This window comes from Cebus imitator, unplaced genomic scaffold (genome assembly GCF_001604975.1).
Source record: "Cebus imitator isolate Cc_AM_T3 unplaced genomic scaffold, Cebus_imitator-1.0 Scaffold127, whole genome shotgun sequence".
Classification (NCBI taxonomy): domain Eukaryota; kingdom Metazoa; phylum Chordata; class Mammalia; order Primates; family Cebidae; genus Cebus; species Cebus imitator.
The window spans coordinates 3,856,461-3,874,669 of record NW_016107442.1 but is presented as its reverse complement, the minus strand read 5'-3'; the positions used below and the strand labels follow the sequence as shown (position 1 = coordinate 3,874,669).

The 18,209-nt window shown below is 34.3% G+C and overlaps 2 protein-coding genes across 12 annotated transcripts in view; one reads left to right on the top strand and one right to left on the bottom strand.

Moving 5' to 3' along the window:
* NCAPG (non-SMC condensin I complex subunit G) overlaps positions 1-15,820 on the top strand; it is a 31,497-nt gene extending 15,677 nt beyond the window's left edge. Inside the window, exons 12-21 of the mRNA XM_017540577.2 lie at positions 798-908; positions 3,532-3,651; positions 6,556-6,777; positions 9,204-9,385; positions 9,700-9,874; positions 12,097-12,258; positions 12,484-12,622; positions 12,896-12,982; positions 14,626-14,695; positions 15,613-15,820. Of these exons, the coding sequence (XP_017396066.1) occupies positions 798-908; positions 3,532-3,651; positions 6,556-6,777; positions 9,204-9,385; positions 9,700-9,874; positions 12,097-12,258; positions 12,484-12,622; positions 12,896-12,982; positions 14,626-14,695; positions 15,613-15,736 (1,392 nt within the window). The 3' untranslated portion in view covers positions 15,737-15,820. The remainder of the gene's footprint in view (positions 1-797; positions 909-3,531; positions 3,652-6,555; positions 6,778-9,203; positions 9,386-9,699; positions 9,875-12,096; positions 12,259-12,483; positions 12,623-12,895; positions 12,983-14,625; positions 14,696-15,612) is intronic.
* The window catches only part of LCORL (ligand dependent nuclear receptor corepressor like), a 189,901-nt gene continuing 185,181 nt past the window's right edge, over positions 13,490-18,209 (bottom strand). For 6 of the 11 annotated variants that reach the window (XM_037742775.1, XM_037742773.1, XM_037742774.1 and 3 more), the window contains one exon: positions 18,039-18,163. Coding sequence is in view for 4 of the 11 variants with exons in the window: in XM_017540576.2 (XP_017396065.1) it covers positions 17,983-18,163 (181 nt within the window). In the remaining 7 variants the exon portion in view is untranslated. Of the gene's footprint in view, positions 18,164-18,209 lie in introns of all 11 variants that reach the window. The other 5 variants (XM_017540575.2, XM_037742777.1, XM_017540576.2 and 2 more) reach the window with 4 other exon arrangements.

Below are 18,209 nucleotides of genomic sequence, written 5' to 3'. Positions count from 1 at the left end.
GGACACTTACAGATGATGGTAGTCTGAACAAGGTAATAACAGTGGATATGGAAAGTAGTGATGAACTTGAGAGATATTTAGAAATGAGTAATCGGGAGAAAAGGGAGTCAGGAATATATCTTAGGTCTTTTGGTTTAGACGGCTGGGTAGACGGTGATGGCAGTATGAAGATAGAGAACAAGGAAGAGAAGAGATTTGTGTACATGTTGAGTTTGAGGAGACTGGAACATCCAAGAGGAGATGTCTTTTTGCAGTTGTATATATGAATCTGAAACTTAGAAAATAGCTGGGCTAGCTCATAGATGATAAATGAGGTTGTCAGGTTGTTTTGTTTTGTTTTGTTTGAGACAGAGTCTCCCTCTGTCACCCAGGCTGGAGTGCAGTGACATGATCGCGGCTCGCTGCAACCTCCGCCTCCTGGGTTCAAGAGATTCTTGTGCTTCAGCCTCTCAAGTAGCTGGGACCACAGGTGTGTACCACCATGCTAATTTTTGTGTTTTTAGTATAGATGAGGTTTTGCCATGTTGACCAGGCTGCTCCCAAATTTCTGGCCTCAAGTGATTTACCCGCCTCGGCCTTCCAAAGTGCTGGGATTAAGGCATGAGCCATTGCGCCTGGCTGAAGTTGTCAATTTTAAAATCCTGCCTCTACCACTTACTATCTGTGTGATAGCTGTAAGATCACTCACAGAGTCTATATAGAGTGACAGTAAGCCCTACACAAAGCCCTGAGAAAGCAAACATTTAAGAGATGGGCAGAAGATATTACTAATGCTGAATATTTTGTCTTCATTTTAGAATGATGCTGAAACATTGCAGAAATGTCTTATTTTATGCTATGAACTGTTGAAGCAGATGTCCATTTCAACAGGCATAAGTGCAACTATGAATGGAATCATCGAATCTTTGGTTTGTTGGTGGCCTCTTGGGCTTTATTTTAGTCCAGTCCTTTCTTATTTTATAAGTAATGTGTTCTTTCAAAATCAAAAAAGTGAACAGATTACAATCTTAAATATCTGATAAGTATAAATGGTAAATAAATAAATAAATAAATATAGTAGCCACTTCATATTGTGAGGATTAAATAAGATAATGTATGTTAAGGACCTGATACATAAGTTATAATCTTTTAAAGATTTGAAAAAATGATTTCATACTAGAAGGAGATACAGAATATCTTCATTCTTTGAATAATAAGAGAGGAGATACTGAAACATAACCAGGAATATTTAAGTACTGGAATCTTGCTATATAATGAGACTGAATTGATCATATTATATGCCCTCTGAAAGGAATTTATTTATTATATTTAAAGGACTTTTAAAATAACCCTTTGTAGGTAATTCCCATAGGTACACAAGTACTGTAAGATTCTTCTAGCACATTACTTTCTGATAAGGAATATAGTACAAACCATATATAACTTTACATTTTCTAGTAGCCACATTAAAAAAAGTAAAAAAAAAGTATAATTTTAGTGTATTAAATGTATCCAACTGTTTTATTTGGATATATCCAATATATCCAAAATATTAATTATTTCATTATTTACTCAATATTAAAACTTGCAGTGCTTTACATTCTGTTTTGCATGCTAAGTCTTTACAGCACATCCTAAACTGGACTAGTCACATTTCAAGTGTTCGGTAGACACATCATGAAGCTAATGGTCACAGTATTAGTGGAGTATTTTGTTGTTGTTTTGATAGTACTACTCATCCAAAGCAAATTCTATATGTAGCCAGGCTCTTAAAGAAGTATCTCAAAATTGTATTGACTTGATACTAGTGAGAATTAGCCAGTGAATGTGATCTGAAGTCTAATTCCTTGGTTGTCGTGAGTTCCTAAATGTAGTAAAGAAAACCAATTTTAATAGTTTAGAGCTTCTGGAGAAATACTATTTTGTACTCAACCATTAGAATTTAGCTTTATTTTTAGAGAAGCAATTATCTTTAGTGAAAAGTAGTGCTCTTTAAGTTGTACTTGGGTATTTTATGTCTGGCCCTACAAAATTGAAGTAGTAAATATGAAGACTATATATGAGGGAAAGGCATACAGTGCTATGTGAAGAAGGGACACAAAATTGAATGGTCATAATGATATTAAGTGTATAAAAGTCTATGGCTAAAGATTGAAAGAGATTAGTAGAAGAATATAAAAGATATTTGGATAAAAGTTATATTTTTATGAAGTTACTATGTTTTAAATAAAAAATTTAATAAATTATTCATTGGGAAAATATTCATAAATTATTCATTGAGGAAGTATTTACTGAACATCTATTACATACTAATTTCTGGGAATAAAGTATACATGGTATACAAAGAAAATGAGATATAGATTGTCCTCATTAATCTGGTCAAGTGAGAGGAGCATCAGTGAAGTAAATAAAAAGTGAAAGTTTGTGCTGTTAGTGCTTGTTATGACCATATGTGAACTTATAATAGCAGGATTTGACATATTCATTGAAGGTGATTCTGGTCTGATATTTGAGTAGACTTTATATGAAAAAGATAGAGAATGCTTAATATGGTAGCTGCCAGCTACACATGGCTTATAAAAACTAGTCCAAAATGAGGTATGCTGTAATGACTAAAACACATTGGGGATGGGAGTTGTGGCTTATACCTGTAATTCTAATACATTGGGAGGCCAAGGCAGGTGGATGGCTTGAGCTCAGGAGTTGGAGACCACAACAGTGATCTCAACGCAACATGGTGAAACCCTATCTCTACAAAAATAAAATAGAATAATTAGCCAGGTGTGGCTTAGGCCTATGCTCCCAGCTACTTGGGAGGCTGAGGTGGGAGGATCACTTGAGCCTAAGAGGCTGCAGTTGCAGTGAGCTGAGATTGCGCCACTGCACTTCAGCCTGGGTGACAGCATAAGACTGTGTCTCAAAAAAGAAAAAAAAAAAGAAAAGAAGAAACCATGTTGAGTTTCAAAGACTAGTACAAAGAACAGAAGGTGAGTTATCTTGTTAATAGTATTTATATTGATTAAATACTACAATTACAAGGTTTTTGTTATATTGAGTTAAATATATTAAAATTAGTTTCACCTTTTGTTTTTTAATATGACTGCTACTTACATGACATAAGTGGCTCCCATTTGTGGCTTTTATTATATTTCTGTTCGATAGCATTGAATCCAAATGAAACTAGTTGAACAAACTGAGAGCAAGAGGTAGCATAAGAAGATTCTGAAAGAAACTATACAATAGGGAATGGTATATGTCATGTTAAGGAGATTTATCTTGTTCTGTGAGCATTGGGAAGCCACTGAGTGCCTTTTAGCAGGTGGAGGGGAGGTATCTCATGATCAGACTATTTTAGGAAGGTCATTCTGGCTATTTAATATTTACTCATTTTTCTTTAAAAGTGAAAAATGATATCTTTGAGTTAATAGACAACAGGGAAATGAAGTAGATCCATGAAATCATATGGAAATTGTCATTTTGAATATGATTTTAGTACACTACTATACATTTGTTACCCTGGTCAGAATTATTTTAATTTCTGATTCATTTCAGATTCTTCCTGGAATAATAAGTGTTCATCCTGTAGTAAGAAACCTGGCTGTTTTATGCTTGGGATGCTGTGGACTACAGAATAAGGATTTTGCAAGTAAACACTTTGTATTACTATTGCAGGTAGGATTTATCTTGTGTTAAGTCTCTGTTTTATTTTCTGAAATACTCTGTGGTGATAATGCTAATACTCTGAATTTATCTATTCTGGTGCTTATTGATGATGATTATTATTATGGATAATCTTTGGAGACTCAGTACTTTTTATCTTTTGATTTCTTATTAAAATGTGTTTGTGGAAAAAGATGAAATGCCAGTTATTTAAGATATTCTTTTAATCGCATAGCAAATACTTATTGAGTGCATATTATGTGCCAGCAACTGTTAAAGACTTTGAAGAAATGAAGTAGGTAGGTAGTGAATAAAACAAGATAAAAGGTGTTGTCTTAATGGAGCTTACATTCTAGAAGGGGAAACACAAAGTGAAAAATAAGTGTACAATATATCAGATGGAGAAAAATAAAGCAGAGAAAGGGACTAAATGGGAAGGAGGAGAGGGAGCAGTTTGGTTGAGAAAGACCTCACTAATAAGTTGACATTTGGACAAATACCAGAGGGAAGTGCGAGAGTGAATCACGTGGTTATCTGGGCTTCCAAAAAGGGGAAAAAGCAAGGGAAGAGGCCCTGGGGTGTAGGACTTTAGGTGTGTTCAGGGAACAAGAGAACATATGGCTAGGAAAGACTGAGCAAAGGGAAGAATAATATAAAAAAGGATTTGCAGGCAGCAGGATGTCCATGTCTTCTAGGACTTTATAGACTGTAAAGATGTCAGCTTTCACTATAAATGAGATGGAAAGGAATTGGAGGGCTTTGAATAGAAGATTGTTATCATCTCACTGGGCATAAGGTGGTGTAGACCAGGGAGGGGTTGGCAAACCTTTTGTGTACAGGGCCAGAGAGAGTAAATATTTTTAGACTTTGTGGGCCATACGATCTGTCTGAACTACTCAGCACTGCTGTTGTAGTGTGAAAACAGCTGTAGATAATGCATAAATGAATTAGTATGGCTGTAGTCCAGTAAAACTTTATGGACAATGAAATTTGAATTTCATATAATTTTCACATGTAATACATTTTCTTCTTTTAAAAATCATTTGAAAATGCAAAACTTCCTAACTTGCAGGCTATTCAAAAACAGGTGGTAGAATGGATTTGGGCTGTTTGCAGATTCCTTGTGTTAAATAGGGGTACAAATATGGAAGCATGGATACTAATAAGGAAGGTATTTGATAATCTAGGAAAGTGACGGTGATGGCTTAGATGACCGTTGTGATTATTGAGGCTGTGAGCAGAAATGGTAACCTAAATTTGAAAATAAAGTTTAGGATTTGCTAATGAATCTGATGTGGTATGTGAGAGAAAGGTAGAGGTTAAAGATTTGGGGCAGAATAACTGGATGGATGAAGTTGTTTTTTCTTACGATGGGGAAAGCAGAGGAGCAGGTTTATGGCAGACAGTATTGGGCATGATAAGTTTACAGTTTAAGGTACAAGTGGATATATTGAATAGGCATTTATATATGAGTTTGGAGTATAGGGCAGAGGTCCAAGATGGTCAGACGGAAGTCCTTATTCTATTGATGTTTGTATTGCATCTGATAGTCTGCAATGCTTGGAGATAGGAAGTTGCCTGAGGAATGAGTATAGATTGAATGAGTGTAGGGGTCAACTTTGTAGGACCCTAAGCCTCAGATAAAGGTAGGGGAGATGAAGAGGAACTGGTAGGGGTTAAGGAGAATTGGACAGTAGAAGAGAAATGGTCTGATTTCCTGGAAAGCAAGTGAATATAATATTTTAAAGATGATAGAATGACCCAGCTGTCCAGTGTTGCTTCATAATCGACCATTCTGAATTCACAATCGTCCATTTCTGGCAAGCAGGAAGTGTTCTTGAAATTTCTTTAAAAGTTTTGAAAAATTAAGGCATTTTTTTCTTAGTTCATTATTTTGACCATTTTACGGGTGATTTTTATTTGTTCTAAAAGCCAAGTTATTTTATCAATTATCTAAATTTAATTACATTAAAGAATATAGTAAATTGGCTCACACCTTTGGACCCTGTGTATGAGCACTTTGGGAGGCTGAGGCTGGCGGACCCGAGGTCAGGAGTTTGAAACCAGCCTGGCCAACATGGTGAAACTCCGCCTTTACTAAAAAGACAAAAATTAGCCAGGCGTGGTGGTGCGCACCTGTAATTCCAGCTACTCAGGAGGCTGAGACAGGAGAATTGCATCAACCCAGGAGGCAGAGGTTGCAGTGAGCCGAGATTTTGCCATTTAACTCCAGCGTGGGCCATAGAGTGAGACTATCAAAAAAAAAAAGTTTTTAAAAATAATATAAATACTGAACTCTGTATTTTTTCCATGGCTTTGAAATCCGTGTGCATTTTTAACGTTAGACTCATACAGAGTGCTGAGTTTCATGGTTCACGTCTTTTCATAAAGTAATCCAGCTGAAAACTGAATTTGCTATTAATGAATTCTAAATTCATTGAGCTAATAAGAGAAAAATCAAACTTTATAACCTAGGAGAATACTGTTCTAGTGAATGCCTTTCATTGTTTAGAATATAATGTTTTTCTCTTGACAGCTGGGCTAGAACACTATCAATATAATTGAACAGTTTATCTGAATCTTAAAAAATAAAATCATGGATGAAGGCATTGTTGATACCTTTTAAATAAAAGGAACGAAGAATATAATTCAGCCTGAGTCTAATTCCAGAAATTTTTATTGACTGTGAAGATTAACTTTTTCTTAAAGCATATAGCTCTAAATGTTATGATTCAAATAAATTAAAATGTTTTTTTACATTGAAATTTTAACTATATCTTTGAAAAGTGACATTTTCTTTAGACTTGACACTGTCATTGAAATTCGACTAAGAAAAAAGATAGATATTAATTTTATGTAAACAATAAAAACATTTTATTGAATTTACTTTTTTTGGTGGGGAATATCTTGATTTAGGTTTTGCAAATTGATGATGTCACAATAAAAATAAGTGCTTTAAAGGCAATCTTTGACCAACTGATGACGTTTGGGATTGAACCATTTAAAACTAAAATCAAAACCCTTCATTGTGAAGGTACAGAAATAAACAGTGATGATGAACAAGAATCAAAAGAAGTTGAAGAGACGGCTACAGCTAAGAATGTGTTGAAACTCCTTTCTGATTTCTTAGATAGTGAGGTAAGAAATAATCCAGTCCTGTGATTATGAAATGCCATTTTCAGCATGTATTTGTTTATGCTGTTTGTATTTTATTTTTTCCTACTGGATTTTAAATTTGGATACTTTCTTTTTAAATATTGTATTTAAATCCTAACTTTCACGATCATACCTAATTTCTCACTATCAAATTGTATGTGCAAAGAAATGAAGTATAAACAAAAATGAAGTGATTATTAAAGGGGGTTGTTATTAATTTTTCATTTACATTGTATTTGTGATTTAGAAACTTCTAAGATTTATCCCTAAGAGTTTTAAGAAATAGCTTAGAATAATTTTATATTGGGAGGGTAGAATATGTAAGATAGGGTATGGTATTGGATCTCTTTTAAGTACTCTTGAGCTACTATTTTTATAGCACATGTTAACCAACTGATTAAAAATTTTTTATACAGCTTATAGTTTTTCACTGAGGTGGAAGTGATACAACAAAAGTTAACAATTTTAATTTTTTGAGATAGGGTCTTGCTCCGTCATCAGGTTGGAGTGCAGTGGTGCGATCATAGTTCACTGCCCTCTCACCTTCTGGGTTCAAGTGATCCTCCTGAAGAGCTGGGACAACAGGCATGTGCTGCCATGCCTGCTGATTTTAAAATTGTTGAGACAGGGTCTCATCTCAGTATGTTGCCCATGCTGGTCTTGAACTCCTGGACTTACACGATCTTCTTGCCTCAGCCTGTCAGAGTGCTTGGATTACAAGTGTGAGCCCTTGTGCTTGACCACAACTAACACTGTTAATGTGAACAATTCATTGACATTTAGTACATTCAAAATGAAGAGCAACTAACACCTCTATCATCTAATTTAAAACATTTTCATCATCCCAAAAGGAAACTACTCTTTAAGCAGTTCCTCCTTATTCCCCCTTCTGCCAGCCCCGACAACAACCAATCTCTACTCTATGGATTTAACTATTCTGGATATTTCATATAATTGGAATCATATAATATGTGACCTCTTTGTTTGGCTTTTTAAATTTAGCATAACGTTCTCAAGATTCATCCACATTGCATCTTGTACCAGTACTTCATTTTTTTTAAATAGCTGAATATTCCATTTTATGTATATACGGTGATTTGTTTATGCATTCATCCACTGAAGGACAGTTGGGCTATTTCTGCCTTTCGGCTATTGCGAATAGTGCTGCTTGCTATGAACATGGCGTGCATATGTATTTGTTTGAGTACCTGTTTTCAATTCTTTTGGGTATCTAGGAATTGGGTTGCTGAGTCATTTAACTTTTTGAGAACTTAACAAAATGTTTTCCATAGTGACTGAACCATTTTGAATTTCCACCTGCAATGTACAACATTTTCCATTTCTCCACATCCTTGTCAACACTTATGTTCCAGTTTTTTAAAAATTATAGCTATCCTATTATATATGAAGTGCTACTTCATTGTGGTTTTTTTGATTTGTAGTTCCCTAATAACTAGTGATGTTGAGTATCTTTTCATCTGCTTCTTGGCCATTTGTATATTTTGTTTGGAAAAGTGTCTGTTCAAGACCTTTGCCCTTTTTTAAAGTTAGGTTGGTTGTCTTTATAGAGTTCTTTATGTAGTTTGGGTAGTAGATCCTTATCAGGTATAATTTGCAACTATTTTATTGTTTAAGTTGTTTTTTTGCTTTCTTGATAACTTAGATGTATTAAACATTTTTAATTTTGGAGACGCATTTATTTTTTCTTTTGTTGCTTCTGCTTTTGGTGTCCTATCTAAGAATCCAATGCTAAGTCCAAGTCATGATTTATCCCTGTTTTCTTCTGAGAGTTTTCTGGCTTTAGCTTTTATATTTAGGCTGTTGATGCATTTTCAGTTAGTATTTTTATGTGGTCTAAGGTCCAGCTTCATTGTTTTGGCTGTGTACATCCAGTTGTCTTTTCCTTTGTCTTCTCTAGACTTGTTTTTGTTTACTCTTTCTAGGAATGCCCTCTGCTTCTACATCTTCTGTTCACATTCTACCCATTACTCAGACAAATTGCTACTCCTACCTATGGAGCTTTCGCTTATAGATAGGCACCTTCCTCTAATGTCAGGCGCCATTGCTGGGAGTTTTCTATGTCTTAGAAACACTAAGCATTTAAATATATGTTTTGATTTTTATTTTCCAATAGTTATAAAAAGCTTTTGGTGCTTTTAAAAATGTTTAAGAAAATTGAATTTTTCATGGCTAGAGTAAGCATTTATCTAGTCTCCCAGTCTTTTAGATTTGTCTAAAATTGTTAGTCTAGCTGTGAAGAAACAGTCTTTTTATGTGCCTTTAAAGAATTGGTAATAACACAAATAATTTTTGGATGATTCATATAAAAATATTGTAGAACAGCGACATTGTGAGGCTTAAAAAGGAGATACAAATAAATTTCTTCTAATGAATGTCATCTTTGTTAGGTATCTGAACTTAGGACTGGAGCTGCTGAAGGACTAGCCAAGCTGATGTTCTCTGGGCTTTTGGTCAGCAGCAGGATTCTTTCTCGTCTTATTTTGTTGTGGTACAATCCTGTGACTGAAGAGGATGTTCGACTTCGACATTGCCTAGGCGTGTTCTTCCCCATGTTTGCTTATGCAAGCAGGTATTGAGTCATAGGAGTAAATCAAAATCTGACTTGACATCAAATTCAGGTCCCTCATGAATTATATCTATAACAATATTTTGTTGTTGGTACTTTTTCTATCTTTAGTGGATACATGATGAAATGACAATAACTTATGTAGATTTTATCTATCTGAATTGTTGGCTCTTTCCTAGATGAAAATGTACTTTATCTTGATGAGCAAATTTTACACATAAAATTTTTGAATTTCATACATAACAGTTTTTAGAGTCATGCTTTTTCTCTCATCAAATAATGTCCTGTCAACATACTTTCAATTTGTTTCTCAATAGGACTAATCAGGAATGCTTTGAAGAAGCTTTTCTTCCAACCCTGCAAACACTGGCCAATGCCCCTGCATCTTCTCCTTTAGCTGAAGTTGATATCACAAATGTTGCTGAGTTACTTGTAGATTTGACAAGACCAAGTAGATTAAATCCTCAAGCCAAGATTTCTCAAGATTATCAGGTGAGTGAGGATGATAACTGCGTGCAGATCACTGTTTTGGTAAAATAATGTCTCTCAAAGACCCCTTGAAATACGAGGAACTGCATTTTGATCTTTAGACTTTTGTCTCAAACATATAACACGAAGCACAAAAAAGCAAGACCCTGGGAAATATGGAGAAATCATACGAAAACAGAAATCAGTGCTAACATTTTTGCTACTGAAGTTACTAAAAATTCACCACCCCTACCATGCTCTTCCCTACCTAGTACTGACTGTTAATCTGAAGTAATAACCTATGTTATCTAGGACTTACTGAGTCTTCAAATGTTGGCTTACCTGCTATGCTTTTGGCACAAGGAAGCACAATGCAGAGAATAGAACTCACCTGAAGCTTTTTTGGCTTTTAATTCAAAGAAGATAAATCAATTGCACACTGACTCACAGAGTGAACTTATGCAGGTTTTAAAAAATCCTTTAATGGCATTTGGTCAAACTTGTTACCACTTTTGAAATTTAATATATTAGTGATTTCAGATGCTAACTGATTAAGTTGAAAGTATTACTCTTTTTTTGTTGTTTGATATTTAGTGATAGGCAACTCTGTTCAAGTCATATTTTGTATATTATTGGAAAGATAAGATTACAAAGGATATTAGGCAAAATTAGGTAAGGGTCAGTAATAGAGCTATTAAAGCACTTTATGACTTGAGACAAGGGCAAGAGTCATGTGGTAGGAATGATGAGTACAGCATTAGTTTTAAAACTCATTGAGCAAAATTCAGTTAGGCCTTGTTGGGATTTGGGGAGTGGTTTGGGTAGAGGAAGGATGTTTTAGTAAAGGTGATATATGTAGATGGTTATGCAGATATTGGGGAAGTGTAGAAGGATTATTTTGGTTAAGGATCTTGAATAGGACTGTTAGGGCAGAACATTGGAGATAGATTATAGATTGCTTTAAAGGTCAATGTGGAGAATTTGGAGTTGGCCCTATTTGCAATGGATTAACTATGCAGGGCTTGTGATGAAAGGGTTAATGTCATGAAAACCAGTTATTAGAAAGATTAATTTTGTGGTCAGTGATGATTACGTGAGATGAATTGGTGAGCGGAAAGAAAAGAATATTAATAAAGAAAGCAGTCGAAGAGCTGCATAATTAGCTTGTAGAAAAAGTACTAGAAAGTAATAATATAAAGTAGAAAGAATAGAAATTGAGCTAATAAACAATTATGGGTACAAGAACCTAAAAGAAAGAGCTTGAGAGGCAAGGGAGATGGACTCCAGGAAAACTCTAAGTGTGTGTAACAGCAGTCTTCAAAGGAGCTGTTGACAGTTTACTTGGGGAGTACTCTCATGACTAGCACCTTGGAAGAGTGAGGGAAAAGTAAGTTGGGGCATAGCACTAAGTTCATCTACTGCTGTGCAAGCAAAGGCCCCAGCCGATCACATAGGGAATTCCAGAACTGGGATGTTCCTTTGAGTTGTTGAGAATGGAGACAAGCTGAGACATTGTACCTGAGCATTGGCCAGTCATTGGATTTGGACTAATCTTTGGGAGAAGAGGTATAACCTTGGACAAGGTCCACTGAAGTACAGTGTCATCAGCCTATATCAGAACTGCTGCTGGAAACTTTTACCCTCCAGAATGTGCAGCAGCTGGGGAAGGAGTGCTTCTTTCCTAAAGGGAGTAGAACTGGGCCCTATATCACAGCATCCACTACAAGAAGTCAAGAACGGGAGCTTATTTTGGGGTGTGGCGGAATGTTAAATTTGGCTTTAGACATTTTATATTTGGGATATGGCAACACAATTAATTGGAAATGTTTATTAGATGTATAAGACTATATTATAGGCCGGGCGCGGTGGCTCACGCCTGTAATCCCAGCACTTTGGGAGGCCGAGGCGGGTGGATCACGAGGTCAAGAGATCGAGACCATCCTGGTCAACATGGTGAAACCCCATCTCTACTAAAAATAGAAAAAATTCAGCTGGGCATGGTGGCGCGTGCCTGTAATCCCAGCTACTCAGGAGGCTGAGGCAGGAGAATTGCCTGAACCCAGGAGGCGGAGGTTGCGGTGAGCCGAGATGGCGCCATTGCACTCCAGCCTGGGTAACAAGGGCGAAACTCCGTCTCAAAAAAAAAAAAAAAAAAAAAAAAAAAAAAAAAAAAAAAAAAAAAAAAAAGACTATATTATAATCATAATCATTTTCACTGTACAAAGAATTTGTTCTTAATTTTCTAGGCCTTAACAGTACATGACAATTTGGCTATGAAAATTTGCAATGAGATTTTAACAAGTCCATGCTCACCAGAACTACGAGTCTATACAAAAGCCTTGAGTTCTTTAGAACTCAGTAGCCATCTTGCAAAAGATCTTCTGGTTCTATTGAATGAGATTCTAGAGGTAAAGTGGTTTCTAATATACGCTGAATTATTTTGTGTTTATAAATGTAGAATTTACATGGCTGTATTAAACTATACATATGCTAGCACATTGTGACTTATTTGAAGTATTTTCTTCATAAATTTCATATAGTGTTTTTAAACAACTTGATATGTATTGGTACTATTTTCAAAGATGATAGGAAATGCTATGTTTATAAAATGTTAATAATGTTTTCTTTTCTAGCAAGTAAAAGATAGGACATGTCTGAGAGCTTTGGAGAAAATCAAGGTTCAATTAGAAAAAGAAAATAAAGAATTTGGTGACCAAGCTGAAGCGACACAGGATGCCAGCTTGACTACAACTATTTTTCAAAATGAAGATGGTAATGACATACTGACCAGAATATTTATAAGATTCTGTGCTTTTATTCTACTGTTCAAGTTTTGTTTTGGCATGCATTTCTCAACAAATGACCATCTTTTGAGGAGTTTTGCTTTTCCAGTATTTAAATTTTCAAAAGGGTGATTTATAACTTTTCACTAGCTGCTAGAGGAACTGTATCATTTCAGTTTTTTAAAAACTGGACTTAAAAACACAATTTAAAATATTTCATGAAGCTATCTTATTTATATTGTTTTATTATTCCCTTTAACAGAAAAGAATAAAGAAGTATGTATGACTCCTCTGAGAGGTGTAAAAGCAACCCAAGCATCAAAATCTACTCAGCAAAAGACTAACAGAGGTAGTGTATGGATTGACCATCTTTATGATAAAAGTTTAAAATTTTATCTTCCAATGAAAAATACTTGTTTTGCAAGTTTTCTTATCTTTGTTTCCTTAGGAATAAAGATTTTAAAATGTCTTCGGCATCCTTAATTCTTTCAGTTGATGTCAGTTTTTGCCTTGTGTCTAAAGATTATAGAATCAGCGTTGCTTTAGGTGCTTTTGATTGAAAGAATTATGCTGCAAAAGATCATATTACAAAGGACAATTTGGGTTGAATTAAGATTTGGTTAAATGGTGGTTTTCTATTAGTTATTTGTGTTGTATCCTTCATTTAACTAAACATTTAAAAAAAAAAATCCCTGTAGTATTTTTCTGGGCTTTGTTTTCCTTCTATTCCCATCTTATTTCATATTTTCCCAACTTATTTCCCAAGGGCTATCCAACAATAGGGGATTTGTTGGTAAAGTAAATGCTTACTACTAGGGGATCACTTGGAAAAAAATCTGAAATTCAAGATATTTTCATTGGTTTATTATTTCCTTATTACAAAAGCAGTGCATGCTTATTACAGAAGAATCAGAAAGTACATCCAGGCAAACTATTATAAAGAACACTAATAATCCCACCCATGAGCCAACCATGATTTTAATTTTAGAAATCTATTTTTTAAGGCCCTTTCTGATGCAGATTTAATTTGGTCTGAAATGGAGTCTGGCCATAATATTGTTTTGTAACCAATAAATTATTTAAATACGAATCGCTGGATATTGTTCCAAATTAGTCCCATATTGTTGGATGTTTTCTTGGGGATAAACGCATTAGTGAAAACAACTAAGGAGTGGAAAAAAAAGTGTAACATGAATGAAGTAGAGTATATAATTTTCAAACAGACTGTCACATTGAACAATTTGGTTTTGATCAGATTATTTTTTGTTGTATATCACACAATGAGAACTCCATCCTTTTTAATAGACCAAACTTCATGTATTCATACTGTTTTATTTCTTATAAATGAGAAACATCACAAGCCAAACTTTGTCTTACTCCTTAACCTTGTAAAATTCTAGTAAGTAGAATCTTTATAATCCCCAGTATATAAAGGTTCTTGTTTTTACATTGAAATATTATATTTTAGAACACATACTTGAATTGGTTATGTACATGTTATAATAAGCCATTATTACCTTACTAATTAATGTTTGTTCTATTTGTTTTTCATCACCTTTCAAGAAAAAAAAGTTTTATTTCTTTAGCACCTGTTTCTGCACCTAACCTACCTTTCTAACCCCTAATTTTCAACAGTCTTTCCATAGACTTTGTGCTGTAGCATAATAGAAGCACTTTATGGTAACACAGTTTTTATATACTGTCCTTAAATACATAGAACTAATATTTGCCTTCTTATAACTTGTTTGAAATGTCCTCATTTTCCCTTACTCATTATTAGTGCTTACATAAGAAATTAAGTTTTAATCTTGCTTGGGTTCCTTTTTCTGTGGTAGTGATAACTGGTACCAAGATGGCTAGAACAAGTAGCAGATAGATGTGTTGAAAAGGATTGTTGTGTTGAAATCAAAGGATTTGGCTAGTCTGGAAATCAGATTAAAAATAATAAGCAATTGATAATAAATTCTGATAATGAATTATACTGTCTTAAAGGACAAAGAAAAGTGACAGTTTCAGCTAGGACAAACAGGAGACGTCAGACTGCTGAGGCTGATTCTGAAAGGTATGTCATGCATGTCTAGACTAATAAAGGCCTATCTTCACTTTTTATGTCTAGAAGTAGAAACAAACTAATTTTCTTGTGATTGAGAGAAAATATATAACAAGATAGTGAAAACTAAAAGTAGCTGTTTTGGGTATATAGTCTAAAATTCCATTATCAAGAGCATTTGACTTATGGCTTGTTTGCTTTTGCCTATTAGTTGGCATGGTCTTTAGTACTGCCTTTAATATGTTGTTTCAGTTTCTAATTACATGACTATATATGATTCCTCTTTGATCTTTAGTTAACAAACTCTTGATTTTGATAATAATTGGGTTCTCTATACTTACAATGATAGAATACTTCTGTCTATAACTTGCATATATTGTGTGTTAGAGTGTTTATTTTTGACTTCTGTCAAGCCACTGTTAGGAGTTGAAAGTTGGTAGCTGTCTTGTATTCATTGGCAAAATTGTATTATTTGTATTTTCAGTATGTATCTTTACACTGTCTTGATTAAATTCAAGTGTAATTTAAGGGGAAACTTGTTTTTTACTGTGTTTTCAAAATTTATTGCTTAAATCAAGAGAACTTAATTTTTTTTCCACTTCTTGAGTTTCAAAGAAATCTCTTTTGGACAGTTATGGTCCTCGTTTAATTACAAGCTTCATTACAAGTTTGTGGGTTTTTTTCCTGTATAACACCAGGTTCCCTTATACTATATTAAATCATTACCTAAGTTTTGCCATGATTTACTTTGCTGAATAGCTAAGTCAGTGTTTTTTGATACTGTTTGAGAATTTAGTTTTCAGCTAAGTCAATGGAATCAGGCTATCAATTACACACTGATAGAATGTGAGTCAGAAACAAAAACGTTTTATTTATAAATAAGCTGGTTTTAAAACTTATATCTAAATTCATGTATTTTCAACATCTAGTGATCATGAAGTTCCAGAACCAGAATCAGAAATGAAGATGAGACTACCAAGACGAGCCAAAACAGCAGCGTTAGAAAAAAGTAAACTTAACCTTGCACAATTTCTCAATGAAGATGTGAGTTAGGAAAGATGATGGAGGTGGAATCCTTTAAAATTATGTCCAGTTACTTGCTTTAATAAAGTTACCTTTGTCAAAATTAGAAAAAACGTGATGACTTTCAGATTTTCTGCTGTGTGCCTCCACATTACTTTGGCCTGTATTAAAGCATTAGGACAGCATCAGTTATTATAGTCCAGAGACCATCTGCATTAGTCACACAGATTTATCACAATCTGAGGTGGGCCTAGGAATCTCATTTTTAAAGAGGCTCTCCAAATGATTCTCAAGAACTCTTTATGTTTTAAATCATGGCATTATGGAAAACTTTCAAGTATCACTAGCTAGTATCTTGCATTTGAGAAGCTTATGACTTAGAACCAACAAAGATGAAACCGCCTCAGGACACATTTAACAAGTAACATTTCAAGGGAAAACGAAGTACCACAAACTGGCTAGAAAGGAGCTTGTCACCAGTGAGGAAGACCAGTATAACGTTCAACAGTTATTTTGACAATCTTATTTTGTGATTCCTACAGTGAAAACAGTTTTGATGATGCTATCTGCCTGGGAAGCCTGTTCCTAAAGTATTTGCATATGGGAGTCCTTGTTTGTGAGTGTTTCCTGGGTTAGGGAGGTGTCCACATAAATGTATATTAACCATGAAGCTGCTCTCTGTATTTTTGGCATAACAATATTTACTGTGGATAATTCTAGTGGGAAAATAATGTGACAGGAAGTTCTCTTGTATATACTCTACAAATTTATGAGCACTATTCACTGTCAATTTCATTTATTGTCTTTTGAAATTGACACTTGGCCTGACTTATGAAACTTGTACTGTATGAAATTGGTCCCCTTTTTCTGCAGTACCCAACAAAACACCTTTTCGCTTTATTATTCAGAAATGTCCTAACATGGATCTGTTTTAATAATTGTGCTTTTTAAAGGCTTATTTACTAGAGGCCATTTACTTAAGGTGAAATTCTAAGATGTAGCTAAAGATCAATCACTGGTTTTTAGAACTAAATTGCTATACTTATATGCTTCATAGAACTTATAAAAGGAGTCAAAGTTACAAAGCAAGAATACTTATTAAGCAACAGGAAAATTGGTAATGCTAGAAAGTCAATGAAAAATAGATGATTGTTCTTCATTCTGTTTGTTGGCTCTGTGTCCTGTGCTTTAAATTCCTTATGTGTTGTCATTTTAAAGATAATTTGCAGGGGGTTGGAAGAAGGACTGAAAAGGTACATTAAATGTGATACAAGGAAACATCTTAGAAATATAACAAACTAAAATCCCATTCACACATGGCTAGGTCATCCAAAAAGAAAGGAGCCATGTTCTCATATGGTTCACCTGACCAAAGCGTGCTTTCTCTGGCATGGGAAAACTGAATTTAAGCACCAAATTTTTTAGTATTCTGAGTATTCAGCTTTTAGACACAGTCATGTAGCCATTGCTGAAACTGTGCTTTGCACTATTAAAGGTAAGGGAATATCCTGCTTCTAAAAGTCATCCCTTTAAACTTTAAAATAAAAGGCTAAGGTACAATAAAACAGATGTAAATCCATTTACCATTTTTCATTCAAAACTGGTAACTTACAGAAACCAAATAGTATTCTTCTCTAACAAGAGGCACAGATTTGCTGAACAGTAAACATGCAATTGTACCATTGCTCTTAAAGCCCACAGACTCATAGGTTTAAAATACAGAGAAAGATCTGATCATCTCAAATTTACCTGTGAATGGAAACATGCTACTCAATGATAAGCTATGATCAACTTTTTTCTTGTGTACATATATAACTTTGAAGGAGATTTACTTCTAAGAGATACCTTTGCCTTTTCTTTAACCAATTTTGCTTCGAGGTAGTTGGTATCCAACTGTTTTACAATTGCTCATGGGTCAGGTCATCATCACAAATCTTTACAATACTAGCTTTCTAAATCACAATGTATTATATATTAAAACTTTGTGCACAGAAATAAAACTGGGGACAATTATGTATTTAAACTTAGGGCATTAAAAATTCACATAATACTATTAAAAAGAGAAACATCAAAATCTGTTTATACTACAAAATTCCACAATGATCTGATGTAAAACATATAAAAACATATAAAGAATATAATCAAAATGATTAATGCTAATGATTTAATATAAAGACAAATCACAGGACTAGAAATACTTCAAGATCAATTGATAAATGCTTATTGTTCAGAAGGAATTTTGACATACAAAATAAAGATAGTGCAAGAACTGCAATCTATTTCTCTTCACTTTTGAGATTTTGGTTATGAACTGTGCAGCTCACTAGAGATGCTGTTGTCAAATTCAGATTCCATTCAATGGGACGATTAAGGCACATCTTAATGGGGCCCAAAGGGCAACTTGCTGTATTCCCATCAGACACATTCAGTTTCTCATCAGTTTTCATTTGTAGCATGCTGGAAGAAAAAGTGTAAGGCATTTTAGTTTTACTTTAGTTTCAAA